We start from the raw sequence: 26,119 nt of genomic DNA, 5'->3' as shown, positions 1-26,119 counted from the left end.
GTTAAACCTCCAAATAGCGGACAGTCAAGGGACCGGAAGTTTTGTCCGTTATTGGGAGGTGTCCGCTATTAAGAGGAACTACTTAATTTACCTTTTTCAAAATGGGCTGTTGTTCCCTTTGTAGAACACAATCGAAACAATTGCGAAAGGTTTACTACATTTTACGTCAAGTGTAATTAATCTGTTTTTTCTTAATAAAGGTATACTGACAGCACACACTTGTCTTAAAAGGCATTTAATCAATTAAAGTAATCAGTTAAAACAGTTTGACATCTCTTTTTTACATTACCAACGGCGGCGATTCGGCGGAGCAACCCCCCACCGCCCACACACTTTTTATGGTTAATTTATTTATTTTATCTCGAGTATCACTATTGCATGATTGACAGTTGGCAATATGACCTTGAATATGGGCAAATCTTTTTCATGTCTAAAAATTAAACAACCCCACGAAACCACGGCGCCATAAAGCCGACTACTACCGGCGCAGGTCTGCTAAATTGCATCTCCCGAGAGCCCCACTTAGAAAAAGCGCTCAGTTTCTTCTTTTTTATCTTAACTTTTGAATAGTTATTGTATACAAAATTCATTAAAATCTTAAGAAAAACGTATGTTAATTGTTAGGCTGACATCAGTTTTCACTTATCTGCTTCAATATTCTCAAAACTAGCCGTTACAAAATTATGACATTTTTTTCTTTTTGATTTTTTTCTGCCCGCAAAAAGTACCATGCCTTTTAGTTCTTTTTTTTTTCTGCCCCCAACTTTTAAGCCCCAATCGCTGCCTCTGCCCCTTACCACCCTTTTAATTCCAAGAAACAGTAATAAGGAAATGACGGGGGTGGGGGTGGAATATCAGTTGTGGAGGATGAAAAGCTTTGTAAGGCAAGCAGTTACTAAGATATTCTGTGAAAAGAAAAAAAAACGGAAGTACTACGATCGCAAGGAAACTTTTTTGTGAAATAACTGTCCGTTATTCGGAGTGTCCGTTATTCAGAGTGAATTACATGGAATGGCCTATATTGAGGGACTGGGGCTTGAAAAAATGTCCGTTAATTAGAGGTGTCCGTTATTCGGGAGTGTCCGTTAAGGGAGGTTTCACTGTATACAGTTATACTGCGCAAGTTTTATTTCTTGAAGCGTTGTTTCAGCAATGCTGAGTAATTGCAAAAGTCAGCAGCGGCAAAAGTCGGCAGCACAAAGAAAAAAAGATAAACTTTTTCCACGCGTTGCTTCTACAACATATAAAATTTGCAAAAGCAACATGGGGGAAAAGTTTGTAGTTCCGGTTACCATTCCCATCAGAAGAAGAAATGGGTGGCGAATGGGAAACATTTAGCTTTGACACGCCGATTCTCCATATTTATAATAATTTTGGGATTCAACTCCTTATCACGTAAAACTTCATATAAGAAACTTGCAGTTAAGAATTGATCGTTGGTATCAGTAAAACGCATATTGTATATCTTCTACTGTAAGAAGTACACTCTATTCTCTTGTGCTACAATATGTACAAGATAGTACAATCTGAGTACTATCTTGTACTCGATAAATCACGATGACGCCACAATCAGTGCCGATCAACTATGAAGTTAAACACGTTCTCTGCTTAGGTAGGTGTTACACTATTGCACGTTACGTCGATGCAAAAATACCCAGATCTTAAGTTGAGGAAGAAATTAAATACCAGTGAAAATGATTGATCATAATTAGTTGATCCTCTTCACACGTTTAAATTTACAGAAATCTGTCTCATGATTATAGGGACGCTTTTTTTTTTTTCTTTGCTTGTATATATCAATAAACTGCCAATGCCTATAAGTTTTAGTTAAAACTTTTAAAAATTTATTTACGAATAGGATCAGCGAAATGTTTCAGTCAAAAAATCTCAGAATTGAAATCCTGCAACTGAGAGATACATCAAACGCAGATCATTAGTCATGAGTATCGATTTTTCGCTGAACAATTTTAAGTAAAATTTATCGTCTTTGGTCTAACTACAGCTAAGAATAATTACCTTCAGCAGAGCATAAAAATATCCCTTCTTTAGAGAATAACGGAAATCGTTTATAATCGATGTTAAAACAGATTTTCTAGAATGTTTTTTGAATGCATTAGGCATTAAATGGACTTTAAAAGAGCATGTAATGTGGCTGTACCCAAGGAAACGAATAATACGAGTTATTTACATTATTTCAGGATTTCTATATATCTTTGGTAGTTTTTCCATTAACGCTGTTTATAATATTTTTGTATATGTTCATGTAAATATTTTTCATTTTGCTTCGTCAATGTTTTGCTTTAACTAAGTCAATCGGTTCTCTTATGGTTTTATTTACAACATTTGTAATTTGAACTAAATATCACCATTAAATATTTATATTTGTTAAACGGTTTATAGGGGGTGCCGTAATGAATTTAATCAAACATTAAATAACATTGATAATGCTTTTTAAAAGTTGGATTTTAAATTTCAAAGATGCTTTTTTTAAAAAAATTATACACAAAAATTTTGTAGGCACGTTATCACCACCTATGCCAGTTATTGTAAAAATTTTCAATTCCAGATTGATAAAGCTTCACTAAATTAGCTGTAAAATATCCGGAGAAAACATGTCAGATTTGACAAAATTTTTAGTTTTTTTGTCAAAAAGAGATTATAATAAAAGAAAATCTGATGGTGCAATGTCGGGTAAGTATGATAGGTAAGACATCCTACTGAAATTCAATTATTTTTTCTATGGCTCGTCATGAGCAGTTTGGTCTAGCACAATCAGTTTTAGAATCACTTTTTTTCTGTTGACATATTCTGGAACATTCTAGACCGACATTGCACCTTTTGACTTCTCTTTGTTCCGATCGCTACAGCACTTTCTATACTACATTCATGGGAAAAACAGACGAAACGTAAACAAAGAAATGCGCCATTTAGTAAAGTAAATCACGTGTTTTGCGAGTCATCACAGAAAGAAGTGGCAAAAAAAAAATACACAAATCCGGGGGTTATATCGAAGCTGTTTCAGAGAGTCCATGCTTTTCAAAGTTCACACAATAAAGGTAAGGATCTAATATGTTTGGATTATTTTTGTAAGGTGTTTTGTGCAGGGTTGGCAAAAACCCGGGTTTTTTTAAAAAAGCCCATGGACCCAGGGTTTTTTTGGGTTTTTTTAAATAAAACCCAAAAAAACCCAACTGAAGTTGGGTTTTTTAAAAGAAATGTGGGTTTTTTTGTCTTTTTTTAGGGAAAATGTGGGGTACTTGTAGCATATTATAGCGTAAGTATATGGACAAAGTGCAAAAATTGTCTTCGGGGAAAAAAAGCTGGAAAACAAGTTAAAATTCAGCATTTTCTGATGAAAAGTATGAAAGACGAAAAAACCTAAGTATGGTCAAATTTCGGGTTTTTAAATTTTCATTATTACCAACAGTTATGGCAAAGTTACTTCTCGAGTGATAAAATCTATTGTTCGTTTTTAATTACTACGTTTTTTTTTTTTGCATTTTACTTTATTGTATTTATTTTGTTATGCAAAACTACTGTAGAACCTCAAGTAGTTTAAATCCCTTTTTACTGAATTCCAGCATAATCAAGATATTTCTTTGAATTTTATGCTGCCTGTTTTTCTATTTCTGTGTACAGAGTAAGAAATATTCAACTTTTTCGTAAGATAATGAATATACTGTATCTGTTCTGTCGACCGTTTGAAAAATCTGTTTATTTCTAAAAAATATACCTTGTGTTTATTCGAGATTTGTGATGTGTCGGTTAGCAGAAAATAATTCACATGAAAGCCTTTTAACTAGATTAGTTTCCTCTGTACACATATTGAGAAAATCAGACGTGACAGGACTTGGTCGAGATAATTTGAGTTATTTATTGACCAGTTCAAGAAAAAAGTTAAATACATTTATTTAAAATCTTTGAAGTATTTTTTTAATGCCGTTAAGAGTTAAGAAATACTATTTAAGTTCAAAATTCATTTTTTATGTTCATTGTCTGCGGTAAAGAACAAATAAGAAAGAAGTTTAAATTGTAAAAGTATTTAAATTAATTATTTTTTTAAAAAAAAATTCTTAGAAAATTTTAAAAAACCCAAAAGTGGGCTAAATAATGGGTTTTTTTAAATGGGTTTTTTCAAAAAAACCCATTGGGTCCAACCCAATTGGGTCCAATTCGGCCAACCCTGGTTTTGTGTGACAACCAATACGTTTGTTACCATAGAAATATCCGTAAATAGTTCCTTAGGGCAATAAAAAATACTCACAAATTGAAACGACCTTTATTAAAGCAAACTAATTTATTCAGATCTCCGTGTCACAACTTCAGGGATCAAAGATAAAGACATCTGGCGTGAAATTAATTCATTGTTTGGATCTCTCGAGATTGTATAAAGCATTTCCCGAACACTCATAAAGAATTCAAAACCGAGATATGTTATGAAGAGGTTTACTCCATTCCGAGTAAGATGGATTACCCCCCTCTTTGTATGAGGCAGCCCATTGTGCCGACCAATCTCGATCGAGAACTCCATATGCATAATCCCACGAATAGCATTCCATCGAACGAAGCACGTGATGTAAATCGCGAATGTTTGGGAAGTCTGAGACAGCGACTCGACGTTAAATCCCGGTTATCACAAATTTGCCATTTCAACTGCGCTTGCGCGCGGACTAAGCTGATTTCAAAAATCTTGCTAAACTTAATTACAAACATTTTAAATTTGGTAATAAATATGAGATAGCAACAGATAAAAATTAGAAATCACTAAGTTTTCTCCGATTTAGTTTTTACGCCTCGGGTAAAGATTGAATTTTGCGTCTTAATTATTAATGGACTCGGTGCCTGGTTTGTCTGTCCTTTTTCAGGACCAAATTTTTAACCTCAGAAGAGCGTACTAGAATTGCAGCATCACTTCTAATACAAAGTCGAACCCCCCAACCTAAATAAAAATGTATAATACTAAATTGTTTACACCTAACGTAAAAAATCCGCAAAAGACGGATTTCTGTACTAATATTCCAATCATTTTTGAAGTACACGACGTGTTTTACATCTATGTTAAATAAATATTTCCAAACTGATAAATATTGAAGTGTCATTTTTCTCTTAAGAGTATCAGTTATTCATATCCGTAGTTTCATATAATATATCACGAAGTCGCTGTGAAAATATTCTAATCGCATTCATTAATTTGGTGGGACTCTCGCTCAGTCTAAATATAAACAAGCAACACAAAATCTTAAAACAGAAAGTTCAAAAAGCTAAGTCCGTGCGCAAGCGCAGTTGAAATGGCAAATTTAAGATAACCGGGATTTAACGTCTAGTGAGATAGCGCTGTAATGCAATGTGAGCTGCAGTTTCCAATAGAAAATGAAAAATGTTGGTTTTGGATACCTTGCGGTAGATACTTCCGATACAGCGATGAACCCTCTTGTAATGACAATATTTTGTGGAATGCCTCATGAATTTGTTAACAATATGGAAAAAATCTCTCAATATGACGGTACAGTCGAACTCGCTTAAAACGAGCGCAGAGGGACCTCAATATTTGTCCGTTATAACCGAGTGCTCGTAAAAAGCGAGTTCATAAAAAAATCGTTAAAATTCATCATAATTGCTTTTTTTTTTCCTTCCCTTTAATCGCTGTTCAGTATACCAAATATGTTGGTTGCTTTGCTTTGAACTGTCTGAATGTCTCTTTCTTACGTCATTGTTTTTTGGGGAATTCACATATACAAACAATACACATATATAATTTTCAAATATTTCTTGACACCACGAATTTAAAAAAAAATGCTGTCATCGCTTGTTCTCAGCCTTTATGATTTATCACCAACTTTGATTGACTTTGGAATGTTAAAGAAAATTTACCAGAAAAGGATTGTGAGTTTTGAGCCTGAATTGTTCTAAAAAAATGTATTTGTAGGTCTCTCCAACAGTTCAGAAAGAAAAAAAAAACAAGGGGGAGAGGAAAGCTGTCAGTTTTTAAATTAATATACGTAATTTGAAATTGAATATCTCCGTGATTCCTACGCTACAATAAAAAGAAAAACGCAGCTTCAAAGGTAATTTTGTGCTCTTTAATGCTGCAATGAATGATTTTATTTGCAAGTAAATGTTTTTTAAGTTATGAAACGAAAAATGAAAATAGAAAAAAAAAACACACCTAAAACCCAAGATATTTCAGACCATATTTTCATAACCAACCCGACAAAATCACATTTCTCTAATGATTATTACGTATAAAATTGTATTTTATTTCAAAAATGGATGAAGGTAGAAATTTTTTGCACTGGGATTGTTGATGATCTAAATGAAATATCCAACTTTCCTCCCGATTGTTGTGCAAAGCCTTTGCATCTGTTTATTGTTTTTCTTAGTACTGATTGGCAACGAACTGTAAGTACTTCTTTGTTTATTGTTTTTCTTATTACTGATTGGCAACGAACTGTAAGCACTTCTTTATTTATTGTTTTTCTTATTACTGATTGGCAACGAACTGTAAGTACTTCTTCAGTAGGGCAAGCCATGTGTTTTGTCATTCAACCATTATGTTAAGTGAAATATAGCTGCGTCTTCTGCTTTCATGTTAACAGTGCTAATATTCTGATGACTTAAGATAAAATAAAAGAGTTACTTAAAATTATACAGTCCACGCTTATTCCTTTGCGGGCCATCGACTTTACAGGGATCTTGTTCGAACAAGATTCAATCGTATTCAAAATAATGCTCTTTAAGTATCTCTTCCCTTACGAAATTATGTATTCCTGCATGATATATAATGCCAGTTGTCCTCTCAGACACGCTACAAAAATGCATTCAAAATCTCAGAATCCCATTATTGAGTTGGAGTAAGAGATTTCACTTCCACCGTCAATCCCTCAACACTTCCTCCACATGCACAAAAAAGACAATTTTTCACCACAGAAATCGATTTCCATAGTCGCGTGAGCTCGAACGCAACTCGGGACACAGCAGTAAGAGAGTCAATTTGTGTTTCTCATTCCCTTTTTTCTTCTCTTTGCAGGGGATTTGGTTTCGTGACTTTTGCTGACCCCGACAGTGTAGATAAAGTGCTAGCCAACGGACCTCATGAGCTCGATGGTAAAAAGGTAAGATTCCCCCCTTTCTTGTCTCGCTTTGATTAACCCTCGGACGAGACATGTTTTCGACGTGTGCCGAAGGAGGTTCATTGTCCGGGAAGCAAAGTTGCCTGATAGTGATCCGGTATTTCGGAAAATGATGCACAAAGGTGAATGATCTGTCGACAAAAATATCTACTTGAACATCCTTTTAAAATTGTCGATCTATGTTGATCCAGATTCTTTGTCTATTTCCTTTTTGTATTGAAAGAAAACGGATGTAAGTTCCAAAATTAAAAATCCAGAGATAACTAGTACACATCTTAGCTGAAACTCGTCTGTTTTGAAGATAATTTAGTTCCAAAATTTAAAATTTAGAGACAACTAGTACACAGCTTAGATAAAACTCATCTGTTTTGAAGATAATTAAGTTCCAAAATTTAAAATCCAGAGATAACTAGTACACATCTTAGAGGAAACTCATCTGTTTTGAAGATAATTAAATTCCAAAATTAAAAATCCAGACATAACTAGTACACATCTTAGACGAAACTCGTCTGTTTTGAAGATAATTAAGTTCCAAAATTAAAAATTTAGAGACAACTAGTACACAGCTTAGATAAAACTCATCTCTTTTGAAGATAAGTTCCAAAATTAAAAATCCAGAGATAACTAGTACACATTTTAGATGAAACTTATCTCTTTTGAAGATAATTAAATTCCAAAATTAAAAATCCAGAGATAACTAGTACACAGCTTAGATGAAACTCATGTGTTTTGAAGATAATTAAGTTCCAAAATTAAAAATCCAGATATAACTAGTACACATCTTAGACGAAACTCATCTGTTTTGAAGATAACGTTTGCAAGAGATAATATTAACTGCAACAAGTGCTTCTATATAGCCTGATTTGGAGAAAGGTTTCAATGAAACTCTACCTAGGGTGTGCATGAGTTTTAATTAAAACTTTACCACTTACTGCCTTACTTAAGAAGAAAAATTGAAGCTAATTTCGAGAAAACTCAGTGCTTTGAAGTATAGTGCACAGATTCTTCAAACTGAATAATGTATTCCTTCACCGAACCTAGACGTGACTGAACGAAATTGGTTCAGCATTGCTTAAAAGTTCAGAAAGTTCTTTGGTCCAAATAAATATATTGGAATTTAATTATCCTTAATGTCATTCTATTATTTTTTTCTATTTTCGATTGTTCTTTTTGAATTTTTAAAACACTTCAGATCACTTCAGAAGATTTCACACTTTGCCTGCAGATCTTTTCAATTTTGTAGAACCACTTCGGTTACCTAATTTGATTAAACAAATACTTTTGAAAAGTCTCAGTGAATTTAGCCATTGAAATGGTTAAACAGAAATGAGTACAAATAATGTGGAAAGTCTATATAAACAATTGTGGTTCAAAAATACATGTGATGAAAAAAAAAAGGTTCTTCTACATACCAGGACACCCTTCAATATTTTTAGACTTGTGGACAGCAATATACTGGAAGAATTTTAGCTTCCTATTTCAACTAAAAGAGATTGCTCAACTCCCACCCCCAAACTTCATTAGTATGGGAAAAGGGGTTAAAAAAATACATTGAAATGAAAACACAACGCTACATATTATAATATACACGAGTATTATGCATACACATTGGAATAAAATAATAATTTACAAAAAAACATCTGGGGAAATTAAATGTTTCTGAATTTGTGAAATTTTTTATGCTACGGGCTAATATTAAATTGAGGGGTCATTGAGCACCGTCTTAAAATTAGTGTAAGAAACTGAAACTTAAACAGCATAATACTATTAGTAAACGTAAAAAAATTGGGGGATATCCTGGACTCTAGCTGAAAAAAAGTTTAACCACTTTAATCAATAATAAATTTAAAATACGAGTTAGAAAAACAAAATGACGACATTATATGAATATGAAATGTTTGAAGCGCTGTAGCAAGAGAAGATTTTTGTTTCGATGCGTATGTATAATCCTTAACTCTGTAGCAGTTTTTAATAAACATTTCTCTTAAACCAGATTTTGTAAGGTTCATCAAGAGATTTTAATTTACATTTCTTGTTTATTTACAAACCTTCAGCGTAGGAGTCAGCCTTTGCCTCGTGTCCTTCTTCGATAATGGAACGGAAATTCCAATATCTGAATCTAAAAATTCTTTCACATTCCAAACATTTGTTGAGAATAGGTTTACATTAGCTTCCAAGTCCCCTATTCGGGTTTGGCCAGAAGCGCCTTGGGTGTTCAAAAGTTCAATCAGACATTGGTGAATTTAGTTCTCAAGATTTTAGCTCTAACATCACTTTTCTCCGCATCACCCGACCTCTTAGCGTTACGCAGTGGCGTACCTAGCATGGGTGACACCCGGGCGGTAATTTGTGGTGTCACCCCCCCCCCCCCCACAAACGCAAAAGAATAAAAAGTACGTTGATATGAAAACATTAAATTTATTAAATTTTCAGAAACAACTACATAAGTGGTATAACTTTTAAGTGGGCTAATGTACAAAAAACAAAAAAGAATGAGGTGTCCGAGAGTTTACCCACCGGAAAACTTTCAAAATCGTAGTCGTAAATATGCATTTTAGCTTCATATTTTTCAAAAACTTACAATTCCACTTTGGGTGTCACCCCTCAGACGGATGACACCCTGGGCGGACCGCCCCCCCTCGTAGCGACGCCACTGCGTTACGCCTTAGGTTTTACCTCAACCTCACGGTGGGGCTCTGACATCACTGGTCGAGTTTTTGTTTTCCATAAAATCCATCAGAGAATGAATTATAGTTCTCCCAAGCATGTTGTTCCACCATTCTCTGGTGAATCTGTGGTGTCCACAAGCTTCATCAAAGATTTTATCAGGTAGCTCTTCAACCACAGTTTTAGCATCATCTGGTGAATTTTTGCCCTCTAGAGATCCACCAAAGATTTGTTTGTGAAACTTTCAAACTTGTGTAATCTTATCTCAAATTAGGGAACGCTAGTACTACCGGTTGAATATTTGTCCATAAAATGCACCAAAGACTGGATTATGGCTCTCCCAAACTTATATTTCCATCACTACCTGGTAAATCTTTGATGTCCACAAGATTCAACAAAGATTTGATTGATCACGAAGACCTTAAAATATAGTGTAAATTTTCACTGGTGAATCTTTGATGTTTAGGGATTTATCAAAGATTAGTTTATGGAACTAAAAACTTTGTTCAGTTTCTCATCTTGCTTATGACGTTGAAAAAATTGAATCAAAGTCTGGTTTACTCTGTTTCTAAATAAAAACTTTGATATTATTCTGTAAAATGAAAAGTGAATGCTGGAAGGTTAGAGAAAGATGTTCAACGGTTATTTTGAAAAGTTATGACCAAATTAATTTAAAATTGCAAAAATAGATCACACATTTACGATCAAATATTTTTCACTTCAAGAACAAGAACCTAATTCTACGCTAGACTTTCTCCTTTTCTAAACAACCTAACGCAAGGCCTCCAAAGAATATTTTGAATTAATGTGTACTTTGCACTGTTTTGTGGTAGTTGTGCTACCAATGATCTTGTAATTATTTCCCTCAAATGTTGCTTCGGAACGCCTAACACCCACCTTGTCCCTATTCCCCAAAATCAACGATACCATTGCGATGCGCTATCGGCGTTTCTGTCAACTCGTTGGTTTCGTGACGTCGTCCATGTGTCGGTCACGAGGGCTTCATTAAATATGCCGAGGAAATCAAAGGAACCCGGGGTAAGGGGAGGGAATGTTGTTATTAAGGAAGTCACAGGGACGCTCACTTTTCCGAACATTGAATGTGCGGTTCGCCGAAGTTGTTTCACTGTCAGTTAATTGTGTTCTGGTGGTATATAAGCTTGATAAATGCGAGGGTAGAGAGATACAAGATAAAGTCGGGGGAGGAAGAGGGACAGTAAGTTCTCCCAGATATACGGAAACCTACCTCGCTCAAATGCCTCTTAATTATCTGCTAAATAGAAATGGACATTCAAATAATGGTTCAACGGTAATGAATATTTTGTAGAATGGTTATAACTTTAAATAAGCAGCAAAGTTACTAATAACTAATTAAATTGTACTGATTTACATTCAAATTTAGAGTAGTTATTGTGTGCAATAGCTCGTTACCCTTTTTTTTATATATAATGTAGTAATATAATTTACCATATAATGTAATAATTTCTTTATACTGTAAAAATGTTTAAGTCGTCATTTATGGTTAAGTAAAAGTTGTGTTAGTTTCTGTTATTTTAATTATAATCTCCTCCACCCCTCATTCTGTCCAAAACCTTGATAAGAAAAGTAACTTCAGTGTGAAAAATCCCAAATAAACTTCATGAAACGTTTTCCCTTTCTCCTGTAAAGTAGCGATTCTGTGACTTATATTGTTCTGGCTCTAAGGTGCAGTTATACGTGCAGTAGTTTCAAAAATTTTACTTTTTTAAAAATCGAGTCCTTTGTTTGCGCTCACCCTTTAATTTGAGTTTTAATAACAATATATATGTCAATCGGACCCCTTATTTCGGGGATCAGAGAGAGTCAATGCCCCCGCCCCCCAACACACACATTGAAAAAGTTATGTATTTACATTTGAGTAGGTGTAGCTTTTATTGTTTTTTGATTGAATTTGCATTGAATATATATCCTTTGCCACCCAGTCTGGGAAGGTTTGTAATGACGAGCCTAATCTTAAATAACATATCAGGCAGTGAGAAGCAAAGGGATGCAAGTGGACTATTTTAAGTTTCGTGTAAAACGCGTTTAAAGATCAGATCCTAGGTAGGCTATCATTAATTTTTTTTCCTAAATCATGCTATACAACAGCACCTACCAGGGCTACTAGTACAATCTTTTGCACCAAGACAGAGGAGAGTTTCGCCTACCACGTGTACTGGTTATCTCCAAATTTTTAATTTTGCCCCCTACATCCCTTTGCTTCTCACTGCGTCATATGTATAAATAATCTACTGGTCTTCTATGATGCCCGCAGTATTGTTGTATTTGGGAAAAAAAAGGTTCTACCGTAAATGGTCCTAAATCCGAAATGTTTTGGACCGCGACCTTTCGACGCAGCAAAAAAAGTTTATAAACAGAGGCTGAACAAAAAATAATGTGAAATACACCGCCAGCTCAGTCAATTCCAACCGCTAGTTCCGACTGGTCTGCTAATTCTATATTAACTACCAGTTTGTTTCGCACTCTTGGCTTCCTTAAGAGGTTTTCCATCTCCAGCTCAGTCACTTTCCTATGCCGGGCTGATGAGTGCTAATAAGCACGAAACTGCAGTCCTCGGCTGGAAACGACTGAGCTGGCGGTGTATTTCACGTATTTTTGCTTTAGCCCTGGCTAATGGGCGGTAATTTACTGAAAAAATAATGTGTTTTCAACAAGTAATTGCCGAACCTTTGAACTTTTAAAACTGAAAAAAAAATTTTTTTTTCGATTTATGAAAAATAATAATATTTAAAGAAAAAAGTTTCGGAATTTCGGATTCCGAATCTCGGGTCTCATACTGTAATACATTATTTTCTAATTTTGTATGATTTCGTTCACAGTGTTAACAAAGTTCATGTCTTCTCTCCGGTTTCCCCTTGAACAAACTCAAATACATGTTTCTCTCCGTCCATGTTTATGATATCAATGTTTAATTAATTGATAACAATTAATATCACTGGAAATTAGTTCTACGAATTAGTACACTCCTCGAGATGATCAGCGGACCCCATATGTTGTTGACACAATCGGTGTACATAATGCTACTGCTGGGCGCTTTAACTAATTCTGTTCGTTGTCACTATCAGTTAGACCTGATTATAGCCATGTAGCAAGTAAGCCGAAGCAACTAAGTTGCTAACGCTCTGAACACAATTATATTCCTCCTACCAGAGGAAAAAACAAGGAAATAATAAGATTTTTAAAATGCTATTAAACTGATGACTGAACCATAGAAACCCTCGAGTTTATTCGAAAAGTTAAAAGTACCCAAAACCGACCAATCCACGATTTCAGTCCTGATTTATTATGTAGATTTATAAATGAAATTGACCGAAAATTAATACTATTCATTTTTGTTTTTGGAAACAATTAAAATGCTTTTCCCACACAAGCCAGAGTAAGTAAAATAAATGCTCATCAAAAAAAAAGTTGAATTATAGTAATATTTTTGCATTGCAATAAATTAAGTCACTTTAAATTGTTCGTATTTCTCAGTGAAAAGTACATGCAATGAAAATCCTCTCAAATATCAGTCAGGCACGTAAACTATTCCAAAGTTTGCTTTTAGTTTTATATACTTTACAGAAAATGTTGCCTCATTACCTCATTTATAGAATAATTTTCTCATTGTTTACTTTACGTATACAAGAGAAAAAATTATTTCGTATGTGTTTGTTACATTCAAAGTATGATTGTGGAAATTTAATGCATAGGTTTTTTGCAAAAAAAAATAAGATTACAGGAAAGATATTGTAAATACTCGTTATACTCTAGTTTTTATGTGTTTCCTAAAATAAGGAAGAGTTTCTTGAAACAACTGTAGGCAACGTTATCGTAACTGTACTACCCTATCTTTATCACTTTTATTACCCCTTTCTAAATACCATTTCTTTTTTAATCGATATGGCTTGTACTACCTAACCTAAAAAACTACCAGACATAATATGACGGGTGCGAATTTTTTTTTTCCATTCCATTCCATTTGTAGAAACGAGCTGATGTGTGCATCACATGATTTCCTTTTACTCCAATTTAATGTCATTTCCCCATTGTTGGCAATTTTAATGTGATTCAATAGTCTACTCTCTAAATATCACCAACAATGGCCAAATTGAAACCAGATTTAAAAAAAAAATCGCCAAATTTTTCGTCAAGTTGGCGACAAAACTTGCCGACCAAAAGACTGGCGATATATCGCCAAGTGTCCGCCAAATTGTAACACCACTTGAGTTTACATCGAAATCAACAATGATTTCCTCCAAAAAAGGGGCAAGAGACCCCTTTAGAAACACCCGAACGTAACCAAAAGGGATGGTGCACAACTAGACCCCACTAGGAGTCTACGTACCAAATTTCAACTTTCTAAGACATACCGTTCCTGAGTTATGCTACATACATACGCACATACATACATACGTACATACAGACGTCACGAGAAAATTCGTTGTAATTAACTCGGGAATCGTCATTATGGATATTTCGCGTGTCTGTACGTTCTTAGACACTTAAATCTACGTGTGATCGAGTCGAAAAAAAAACTCAACATTCATTCGGGGGTGAGTAAAATGGAAATTAAGGTCGATTTTTGAGTGAAAATTTTTTTGCGAATACAATACTTCCTTTTTACTTCCTTTTACAAAAAAGGAAGTATTGTATTCGCGAAAAAATTTTCACTCAAAAATCGCCCTTAATTTCCATTTTGCTCACCCCCAAATGAATGTTGAGTTTTTTTTTCGATTCGACCACATGCGGAAAAGTGCCTAAGAATGTATAGACACGCGAAATATCCATTTTGACCATCACCGAGGTAATTACAACGACTTTTCTCGTGACGTCTGTATGTATGTGCGTATGTATCTCGCATAACTCAAAAATGGTATGTCCTAGAAAGTTGAAATTTGGTACATAGACTCGTAGTGGGGTCTAGTTGTGCACCTCCTATTTTGGTTGCATTCGGGTGTTTCTAAAGGGGTCTTTTGCACCTTTTTGGGGGGAAATCATTGTTAATTTCGATGCAAACTCAAGTGGTGTTATAATTTGGCGGTCACTTGGCGATATATCGCCAGTCTTTTGGTTGCCAAGTTTTGTCGCCAACTTGGCGAAAAATTTGGCGGATTTTTTTTTTTTTTTTTTTAAATCTGCTTTCAATGTGGCCATTGCTAGTGATATTTAAAGAGTTAGAGAGAGAATCCCATTAAAATTGCAATAATAGGGAAATAGCATTAAATTGGTGTAAAAGGAAGTCATGTGATGCACACATCAGCTCGTTTGTAAAAGTAAGTAAAAAGAAACGCAACGAGTAGTGTCCTATTGCAATTCGTGATTGCGAAAAATCTAAATTGAATTCAAGGCGTCAAAACGCAATTTTTTTTTTCTTTTAAGAATTTCCTAAAGAAAACCTAAAATTGAACTATGCAATTTAAGTTTCCACAGCACTTGCGGATACCCAACACTCGATCCGGGGGTTGGATTTCGTTTGCTATCCCGCCAAAATCGCTTCCAGATTAATTTTCGCAGCTCTCGATGCAGCGCGCTTCATTACACATTACTTACATGGTTTCAATGGATCCTTCCCAACAAGACTGCATCATCCATAAATGCATTTTCGGCTGGCGGCAGAATCTCTTTAATGCACATCATTTTCCAAATGCCGGTCCACGGTCATTAAATTTGCAGCGACGTGTTGGTAAATAATGCATAAAGTGCGCAGACATTTGATTCGGAACACACTACAACACTTGTTAAATCTGAGGTTTTCAGCGGGAAATTCCCCAGCGGAACATTACCTGTCGCATGCAGTTTTAGAACTCCGACAAAGGTGCAAAAACCCCATTATGAGGGTTAGTCTTAAATTTGGAGATTGGACAAAGACCGCCGTTTGGTGGCATCACCTTAATTCTGCTAAGTTAAGTGAACCCAAGGGTGCATAGGTGTACTTTTCCGCTATAAACATTGCAATCATTTACGTAATATCCGGAGTTATTTTGAGCTATTACGTTCACTTAGGATGCAGGCTCGAAATTTATGGGGTAAGGAAGAGCTATCGCCCCCTTTAAAAAATAAATGTGTTTGCGAACAAGTGAGAGTGGTTTTTGTCGTTTTTTGACGTAATTTGCATTGAGTATATACTTTTTGCCCCCTTCTAAGGGAAAAGTTTGAAATTACGGGCTTGCTGGCTTGCTACGATGTTTTGAGTTTGCGCTTCATCAACATTACCAGTATGGCTCTGACAAAATTTTGTCCGATGTGCGAATGATTAAATGATTTCATTTGTTAAAATATAAGAAAAGAATATAGATTTGCTTTGGCAATAATGGTAATTGGCGTTGTGCTATTTCTCTTCCTTCAATCCAAACGTAAATGAACTCGTCCAAGGATAAGTGTCTTGTTAGTAGAGCCACATCATACATTGACGTTTGATGACTTGCTTACTTTTTAATTGAAAATACCCCTTGCAACGCTGCCATGTTGATTCCTTGTGCTTTAAATTTCCTTTTTATTAAACCTTTTAATGTTTTTTAATGGACTTATCAATGTATGTTGATAAAATATTCACTTTTTCGGAGCTTTCAATAACGATTTATTTAGTTGTAGAATAGGGAAGTTGCAACCTATTAAATGTTCATATTTTGGCTATTGGATATTGTTAATTGACCCTCAAAACTAAAAAATTCACCATCGCCGAATTTTAAAACACCGTGATTGATTTTTAATGAATTTTTAAAAATTCGCGCGCAAAAGTGCGCTCTTCCGAAACGTCACGAGCCTACGTCACAGGGCGCGAATGGGCAGGCCTTCCGCCGAAGATCCCTTGTTTTCGCTAGGGACATTTTGAGCGCGATGACATTTTTATTTTTTAGAAATTCAATAATCCATTTGAGCACACTATGGAGGCCGGATTCGTTAAAGCACAATCTAAATAATCTTCCTCAAGTAACATCAATGATGATATTCGAATATTTCCGAGAGGATGAGAGGTTTAATGTTCCAGAAACGCGAGGAGTTAAATGCGAGGAGATAAGCCTTTTACGTATCGTCTTCGAACTCGAATGCACGTCCTTCGGTTTCTCCCGTATCGGAAGAGCGCATGACGTCACTTCCTATGCCATTTGACGTCAAAAGCGCTTGAACTTTAAAAATTAATTAAAAAAAACTACTTATCGTATCGCAAAAAAATTTTCACCTATGATGTTCATACATGTTACTCTACCATATAAAAATAAAATTGAAAAATCGAAAACTTCCCTATTGTTTTACTTTTAATAGAAATTTTAATGTTTTTTAACGTCTCATCTCATTTATTTGATTGATTTTTTTAAAATGCATTTATTATTATATTTTGTTTAATGGTCCAGTCATCTTTTCAGTTAGACATTGATCATTCCAAAACTTGTTGAGGTCCACTGGAAAACTTCCACACTTTGAATATACACTACTGGCCATTAAAATTGCTACACCAAGAAAGTGACATGGTACAGACATGAAATTTTAACGACAGGAAGAAGATGATGTTATATGCAAATGATTAGCTTTTCAGCGCATTCAGACAACGTAGGCGCCGGCAGCGACACCTACAAAGTGTTTAAATGAGGAAATTGTACAGTCAATTTCTCACGTGCAAATTCAATTTGAACGTTGTTGCGTGTTGGAAAATTGTTGTGATGCCTCGTGTAAGAAGAAGAAATGTGTACTAGCTCGTTTCTGTCTTTGATAGAGGTCGAATTGTAGCCTATCGGGATTGCGGTTTATCCTACCGCAGTATAGCTGCTCGCGTCGGTCGAAATCCAATGACAGTTCGCAGAATATGGAATCAATGGGTTCAGGATGGTAATACAGATCGCCGTGCTGGTTTTCAACGGCCAGTAATCACTAGCAGCTGAGAGGACAGGCATGTTATCCGCATAGCCATAGTGAATCGTACAGCCACGTCACGAGCCTTGAGTCAAGAAATGGGGTCATTTGCAAGACAACAAGTGTCTGCACGAACTGTTCGGCGACGTTTACAGCAGCATGGACTGTCAGCTCTGAGACCATGGCTGCGACTACCATTGACACTGCATCACAGACAGAAGCGCCTTTAATGGTGTGATCAGCGACGAACCTGGGTGTACCAACGGCGAGACGTCATTTTTTCTGATGAATCCAGATTCTGCTTACAACATCATGATGGTCGCATCCGTGTTTGGCGGTATCGTGGTGAACGCACACTGGCAGCGTGCATTCGGCATTGTCATACTGATGGCCCCTGGCGTGATAGTGTGGGGTGCCATTGGATACACATCTCGGTCACCTCTTGTTCGCATTGACGGCACTATGAACAGTTAGCGTTACATTTCCGATGCGTTACGATCCGTGGCACTACCCTTTATTCGACCCCTACGAAACTCTACGTTTCAGCAGGATAATGCACGATCGCATTTGGCTGGTATTGTGCAGGCTTTCCTTGATGCGGAAAATGTTCGACTGATGCCCTGGCCAGCACGTTCTCCAGATCTTTCACCAATAGAAAACGTCTGGTCAATGGTTGCTGAACAACTAGCTCGTCAGCAAACGCCAGCCACTACGGTCGATGAATTGTGGCATCGTGTTGAAGCTTCATGGGTGTCTGTACCTGTACATGCCATCCACTCTCTGTATGACTCAATGCCCAGGCGTATAAGCACTGTTATTGCTGACAGAGGTAGTAGTTCTAGGTACTAATTTCTCAGGATCTATTCACCCAAATTTCTTGAAAATTTAATCATTTGTTATTTCTAACATTATAAATGTGTCCAATAAATATTACTTTGCTATCTGCATTTTTCCCTGGTGTAGCAATTTTAATGGCCAGTAGTGTAATTTTGAAGAGCAAGAAAAGATCCACCAGCCTGATTGGTAGACTGCTTAAGGGGTCACAGTGCCTTTCAAACATTTTTTTTTCAATTTAAGTAAATTTTATATTTCTTTGAAACCATAACATGCATACTTATTTATTAATCAATAATTTATTTTCAAAATTTAAAAATACTGCCTATTTATTTCAAATTCAAAAAAATTGAAAAAAAATTCAACTTTTTGAAATTCTTAAGGCTTTTTTGTTTTTGCACTAACTACAAAATTTTTTTTGCTAAACGATCACTATAATTATCTCTAAAAATCTGTGCATTCATTTGCTTATGAGTTTATTAGAAAATGTTCTGTGATTAATTATGTAAAAAATCAGTTTTTTTTTTAACAAAATTGGTTTTAAAAATTTAACATGCTCTAAACATTTGAGTAATTTATAAAATGCTTATCCAATGCACAGTTTTGTCAAATATGTTATCCCAATTGCAAAAAGTATTACTTTAAATCTGTATCTTTAATAGAAAAAAATCCTTAGGGATTCTAATGACATGAAAACACGAAAAAACGATCATTGAGAAAAAGCAATTTAAAGTTTTCTTTTGCATAAGAACACATAGGGAGCATGGCCTAAAACCACTCATAACTTTTTAAATATTTGAACTAAAGCAATGAAACTTTTTCCTTGTGTTCAGAATAGTTTTTAGTTTTGAAATAAGCAATAAAAATTTTTTTGATCGTTTCATCATTTTTTAGGTACTGTAACCCTTAACGAATAACTACAAGACTTTCACAACCCCGAATTTACTCCATAAATTGTTATGGCCTTGGGTATGAAACTGCAGTCTTTTGATGTCGAGTCTGATGTCCTAGTCACTAAGTTTTTCTCTCCCCCCTCCCGGGCAATTTATTTCATTTTCCAACATCTTTCTTTACATATATATTTCATGGTTGCTTGTCTATCGATTTTAACCCTTTCAGGGGCGCGTCATTAATTTTTGAGAAATCTTAAGAAAAAACACCACAAGTGGGTTTATTTGGTCATCTAGAAATAGATTTTTCAGTTAAAAAAATTTTTTTCAGAATTTTTTTCGGGGGGGGGGGTGTCCCCATTTGTTCATACCCCCCACCTGGGGAGGACAAAAACATGTTTATGCATGTGAAAATGAATTTGAATCTTTTCGAACAATATGATTGACTACCTCAGGTAAAATGAAGAAAAATGATTCATTCTTTCAGCGCTATTTAAAAATTTTTAAATATGAAAAAAATTCCAATTTTTGGGTAAACGATAAATTGAAAATTTGATGATTTGAACAAGAAATTGAGCCTACGAAAAAAAAAAATTTTTTTGTTATTTTGCCATCTAATGTTGTTCATTGAACTTAAAAGAAGAGGACTCAAGCGATTTTGATTCAAAAAATTCGGAAAAAAAGAGAGAAAAAATTTATAAATTAGTAGTTTCACAGCGCGACCACTGCCCCTGAAAGTGTTAAACTTGAAGAATCCGCAAAATGGATATCAGTTTCCTGAAATAACCAAAAACTAGCCAATAACTGATTGGCGAAACTGGACAAGCTGTGATTTGGACATCATCATTAGAGAAGGAAGAAGTCTCACCATCTGAGGTACGAGTAAAGAGGAAAACGCGTTTAGTACGAGTGCAACTGCGTGTGGTATTAGTTTCAGGGGGACTCGGACGCAGATTGATTTGAGATTTAACGATGAGAAAATGAGATTAGAGAGATGTAATGATTCCAAAATTTAACCGTGAAGCGCTAATTTCAGAATGCAAAACAACTTCCGAGCTGAAAGATTTGATTACGCAGGTTTAATGATTCCGAAACTCGCTCGCAAAAGATAAGTGATGCCAAAATTTGATATCCGTCGGTTAATGGTCACACAGAAAACTGATTATTTCTGCGAAATCAATGGCCGAGTAATTAGGAAAATCATTTGTGAAGATTAAATGTTTACGCGTTTGATTTTGCAATTTTGCGGGTCAACATGCTGGCCGTTATTAAGCAGAAGGTTTGGAAGGGTCTTTATTAATTTTGCCAGGACGAGGGAAACTTCTGGACTACGAAACTAAACAGCTAGTGATACACTGTACGTTAGGGTTAGTAATCAGTTGGGTGATGGATCTTAATTTTTCAGACCATTAATGCTCTTCAACTTTTTTATTTGTAAAATTGTTAAGGTACAGTACGTTTACAATTCGCACAACTGGTATAAAAGAAAAAAGAAAACGTTCCTCCATACTTTTAAATGTTGTTTATTAATTTCGCAAAACCGTTAAAACTTGTTTCGCTGCATTGTTACACAGACAAATACGCTTAATTCATTAATTAATTCTAATTTCAATTCAGCATTCATATGAATGCTACCATGGGCAGGTAAACGGCGGTATCTGCAGAAATGAGTTTTCGAGATATTTGAAGAAATTGGATTCAATACCAAGAATAGGGAAATGTTGCAATTCGACTCTTTTCTCGCACCTTCTTTTCAAAGGAATCCAAAAGAGCAAGTTTGGACAATAAATCCAACGTACAGTCGATGAAAAAAATGCAAAAAATAAAATAAATAAATAAATAAAATAAAATAAATAAATAAATAAAAATTAAAATGTGCAGTTACTTCTCTTTACCTGTCCACGACACAATAGTACTATTCAGTTATTATAGCTTATGTCCACTCCAGGAAGCTATAGATTGAATCCCAAGCCAAAACTTGTTAAGTCAAATCAAAATACGATTCTTTTTTTCGAAGATTATGCTTCTGATCCTTGTCTATTACGATTCAAACATTTGAATAACTCAAATTTGTATTATAAATTTTGACAAATTATTCCAATTTTTTTCCCTTTAGTAAAATTTTCTGTTGAAATCTTTACAGATCAAAAATTGAATTAAAACGGAGAGTTAAATTATTACTATGAGCAAAAGGAATAACTTCCGTAATAGGCTTAAATATTATGATTAACGAATATTGTGATGATTATGCAATATAAATATTTCACTTATAAATGATTAAAATGAGAAAGCACGCAAAATTTGAAAATCTTGTAAAAATATATATGTAAGAGAAAAGCTTTACATTATATTGTTAACTGTTTCTAAAAATATATAGATATTAAAGGTTTCTTTAAAAAGCCTCAACACTAAAAATATTTTTATAAAATGCTCGTGGAGAAGTATTATAAAAAGGAAACCTCGGAGAAAAGTCAAAATACCTCTGCAAGCAAAAAACGTAACAGTACATTGAGTTTATTGTATAGAAGAAAAATGGAGCAAATAGGAAATACAAAGTAAAATAACTGAATAAACTCAAAAAAAAAAAAAAACGATCTTGATTCACCTGGCACGCAGAAGCTGCTGGAGCTAACCGTAACGAAGAAATTTTAATCCACTTTGCCTAAAAGCATTGTGTTCTAACCAAAAATTGGCGTTGAAGCACTTAAGTAATGAAACTCTGATAAAGTTCTATGCTTTATCGCAGCTTTCGACATCAATCTTTCCCGCAGTTGGGAAGTTACGCGCCAAATTCGTTGACCGTACATCAGCTGCTGAAAACCTGGGCTGCAGTTTTGCTGTTGGCTTCCGGGCTTTGGTGGCCATGCAATCTTCAATTGTAGAAAAAAATGTCTTTTTTTTATCTACTTTTGATCAGGGCCGCAGAGAGCCAAGGCTGGCTCCTTGTCAGTAATGTCGCCGGGCTCCTCCCGCTCCCAAAAAAGGAGAAAATAAAGAAAAGAAAAGGGGGAAAAGAAGAAAAAAAGGGGGAAAGAAAAGAGGGGAAAAGGAGGAAAAAAAGGGGGAAAGAAAAGAAAAGGGGAAAAGGAGGAAAAAAAGGGGGGTGGGCGAAACAAAAAATAAACACTGCTTAATAGAAAACAATTAACTACATTTGAAGTGCCAGAACAGTAAATGACAAAAAAGTAAATTTTACTTAATCTTTACGGTTTCTCTTTTTCGGAGTTTTCCACCTTTTTCTTTCCTCCGTTCTTTTATTTTTTTTCTTTCCTTCTTTTTTTTTTGGCGTCAGAGTGTTGCCGGGCCCCCTCAAGGCCCTGGACCCTAGTTTCCGACTAGGCTGACATGGCCTCTCATTGGGCCTGCTTTTGATCACCATTGCCTTTGTTAAATGAGAATATATAATCAGAATTAAATGATTCTGGTTTTATGCCAAAATTTAATCTTTTACTCATTGATTTCATTTTTGGTAAAATTTATTAGAACGTAATTTTTCGAACTGATTCATTACATTTAATTCATTCACAGAGGAGCGTAATTGATAATTGTTGGCCTCGTATACCCAAGGTCGCGGGTTAAAACCTGAATCCTGTCAGTTGAGTTGAAAGGTACAGGAAGTCGTCAGCGTCCATGTCGTATGATTATGCGGCATGCAAAAGCTATCCCTTGGGGGTCATTCAAGAGACCAAGCCCTCCATTAGGATTGAATACTCTCGCCAAAATTTCATTTTTAGTGCAGTTTAGTATAGTGAGAGCTCAAGTGACTCCACCTGGTGGAAAACTGGGTTTTAAAATTCTTAAATGATAAAAGTTGTTTGCCAATGGTGGTGCCACATAAAAGAATGGATGCTGGTTGTCACTATTGGTGACTATCCCGCACTGATACTTGGAACTCACTATTTTCTGATCTAGGGAATGCCCCTAGGGGAATGTCCTAGATCTGCAAAAACTCGTAGGGAGAAACCGATATGGCGTTTTTGAAAGATGAGAAAGATGATTATTGCTATTGGCTTTACTAAAGTTCAAAAATCATTTGTTCTGCGGGTTATTTAAGCTTCTGAATCAGTTAATTTGCAGATTAACTACGTTAATCCGAACATTGCCTAGTAGGTGAGGTGCAGAATACAGATTCCTACATTATAGCGGTAGCATTTGCATAAATACAGCAAACACTGTCATGCAAAGATCGATGAATATTCTTGTGCAATTCGGGTGGCTTAATATGGAATCAATGTTGGTGTGATAACCAGAGTAAGCGTATTGCACAGTAACAATTGCACCCATAGACCTTTGAAATGTAGACGGGGACACCGAATTTCCCTCTGAGTGTATCAAGTGATTGAGGAATGCTAGATCACGTGGCAAAAACTTTTCACTTTAACCAATCGACTGTTGCAGAAAGTAGATGATGGAATGTTTGTCAATAATTCCTAGCGGATGATTCCGCCGTCACAAGTGGGAATTAGTGCAGCCTCGGACTTCAGGATCATAAGGAGCCAATCCCGCGTGATCCCGGGATCCCACGGGATTGACTTTATTCATTTAAAATCAATTTTTAATGTCAAATAGAAAACGTTATGCTTCTTAGGTAGGACTGCTTCGGTTACTTCAATAAATTTTCTTGAATTCCGTAAACCAATTGTAGAGTATTACAAAGGCACATGCCAATTAACAATTATCGTTTGGTACGCAAAAGTGTGCCCTAAAGAAGTCCAATGCGTTTTAACAAAGCATCGTTCATATGGGATGAGAAGGTATTTTTGCGCAGAAAATAATTCGCTTGATGAAAACAAGTGCTGTGGCTCCACTTCAGTTGATTCTGCTGAGATTAAATAATTGTGTACATTTAGCAAAAGATCCACATAAACTTCTTCAACTTCTAAAATAGATTTTTCTTTCCTTGTGGAAGTCATGCTTCTTTCTTGCTCAAGAACTGCAAATTTCGGGGGGAAAAAAGATATCTATTTGATTTGTAAATTACTATATCCAGTTTAACTTGTATTGAACTGCCCTTTCTTTTACTGCTTCATTGTATCGGTGCATTTGATTCATTACAGCTGGTCGTGAACACTGAGTGGTTTCTCTAAGTTGCAGCCTCGACAACAATTTTTGGATTACTTCGCTAATTTTATCTCTCATTTTAAAAAGACATTCAAAAACTTGAGCAACTTAACGTACCGCACTGTCATGCGAGTCATCCTGTGTTTAATCCACATGTCTGTCGCCTCTTTTAGAACCGTGCCTAATATTGCAAATTGCTCAGCTAATTCATCCAACATGATTTTCAAGGTACCACTCACATTTATAACATCAGCTTCACGTTACATACATCAGCAGGCACTTTCGACAGGTTAGACAGCAGGAATAATGTTATGTTTTCATTTGCGCTCTTCTTCGGAGATAGCTATTGTGCATTAAAGGTTTTGACTGCATTCATGTAGCGTCCAGAAGCGTTCCAGCATTGCATTAAAGCTACTTCAGCTGATTTTGCTATCCGTTATGAAATATTTATTTTTTTAACGCATTTAAGGGGGAGGGAATTAAATTATAGTGATGGTTTTCGAAAACACTTATAACTATTGAAGTTTAAGATTTAGAATATTTGGCTAGATGACTGCTGAAGGATATACATAAACTTACGTACCTCTTAAAATAAAGAGTGTATAGGGTCTGGTGGGGGAAAGTGGTCAATGGGGTAAAGTGGTCATAATTCAAATAAATGGCTATACCTTAGAAATAAATGTTCGAATGAATGTGGAAATTTTATTTTAGAGTAGTGAAATTAGAAACTACATTTTGAATACAAAATTTTACAACTGGCAAAATTTTATTTGGTAAAAAAAAATATTTTGTGTGATTATGAATTTTTTAAAAATATAAACACCTTTTTTAACTTCCTTGGGAAATTTTGTTTGTTAGAATTATGAACAGGTTGACTGCGCAGGAAGCTTCCTACATGTCTCAAGAACTCATACTCATTAGCAGTTAGCTGAATCTATTTTGAATAATTTTTTAGAACAATTTTAGTAAGATGGGGTAAAGTGGTCATAATATTAGGTTTAACGAATATTGTTCTTTTAAAATCACTTAATCTTTAAGTATAAGACAGATATAAATTAAATATTAATTTCACTTAATATGCATTGTTTTTACCGTAAACAAGGTTAGATATATGAGTATATGCGCATGCATACGCATATACTCGTGTAGGCACGTATATATACGTATTCACATAAATGCACCAATAAACACGTATTTGGATATCTCGTAATATTTTTTATCTATTCAGATATACATTCGACTTTACACGTATATACCCGCTTATACTCGTACATATACGAACACTTATATACTCAGGTAGACACGACGTATATACGCGTACGTACTCGAGCTGACACTTACATACTAGCATATGATATACATGTATGCAGGGTCAGTTTAAACTCTTGGGCAAATTTTTAAAAGGTGTTAGAGAGGAGGATAAGAAGTAAGAATCATAAGAAACATATAGCCACAAACTCAACGCTGACGCGCTACATGCACGCAAAGACAGAAACTAATGAATGCAAAACAGGTCACAAATTTATTACAAAAAAGACAATTTTACACAACGACTTAAGAAAGTTTTAAAGTGATTGATGAAACTTGCGGCCAGCATCTGTAATACATGCGTCGCAATCACTCTGTTGCAATTACGAGACTGTTGAAAAACTTTCACCAGTAGCTGCG

General features: G+C 35.2%; 1 protein-coding gene across 1 annotated transcript in view; it reads left to right on the top strand.

The window, feature by feature from the left end:
• Positions 1 to 26,119, top strand: part of LOC129221961 (RNA-binding protein Musashi homolog Rbp6-like) — a 369,344-nt gene that overhangs the window by 151,968 nt on the left and 191,257 nt on the right. The window contains exon 4 of the mRNA XM_054856358.1: positions 7,028 to 7,112. Coding sequence (XP_054712333.1) covers positions 7,028 to 7,112 — 85 coding nt within the window. The remainder of the gene's footprint in view (positions 1 to 7,027; positions 7,113 to 26,119) is intronic.

The sequence above is a fragment of the Uloborus diversus genome, chromosome 5 (genome assembly GCF_026930045.1).
Source record: "Uloborus diversus isolate 005 chromosome 5, Udiv.v.3.1, whole genome shotgun sequence".
NCBI lineage: Eukaryota > Metazoa > Arthropoda > Arachnida > Araneae > Uloboridae > Uloborus > Uloborus diversus.
Note: the sequence above shows the minus strand (reverse complement) of the source record. Positions and strands in the feature narration are given on the sequence as shown.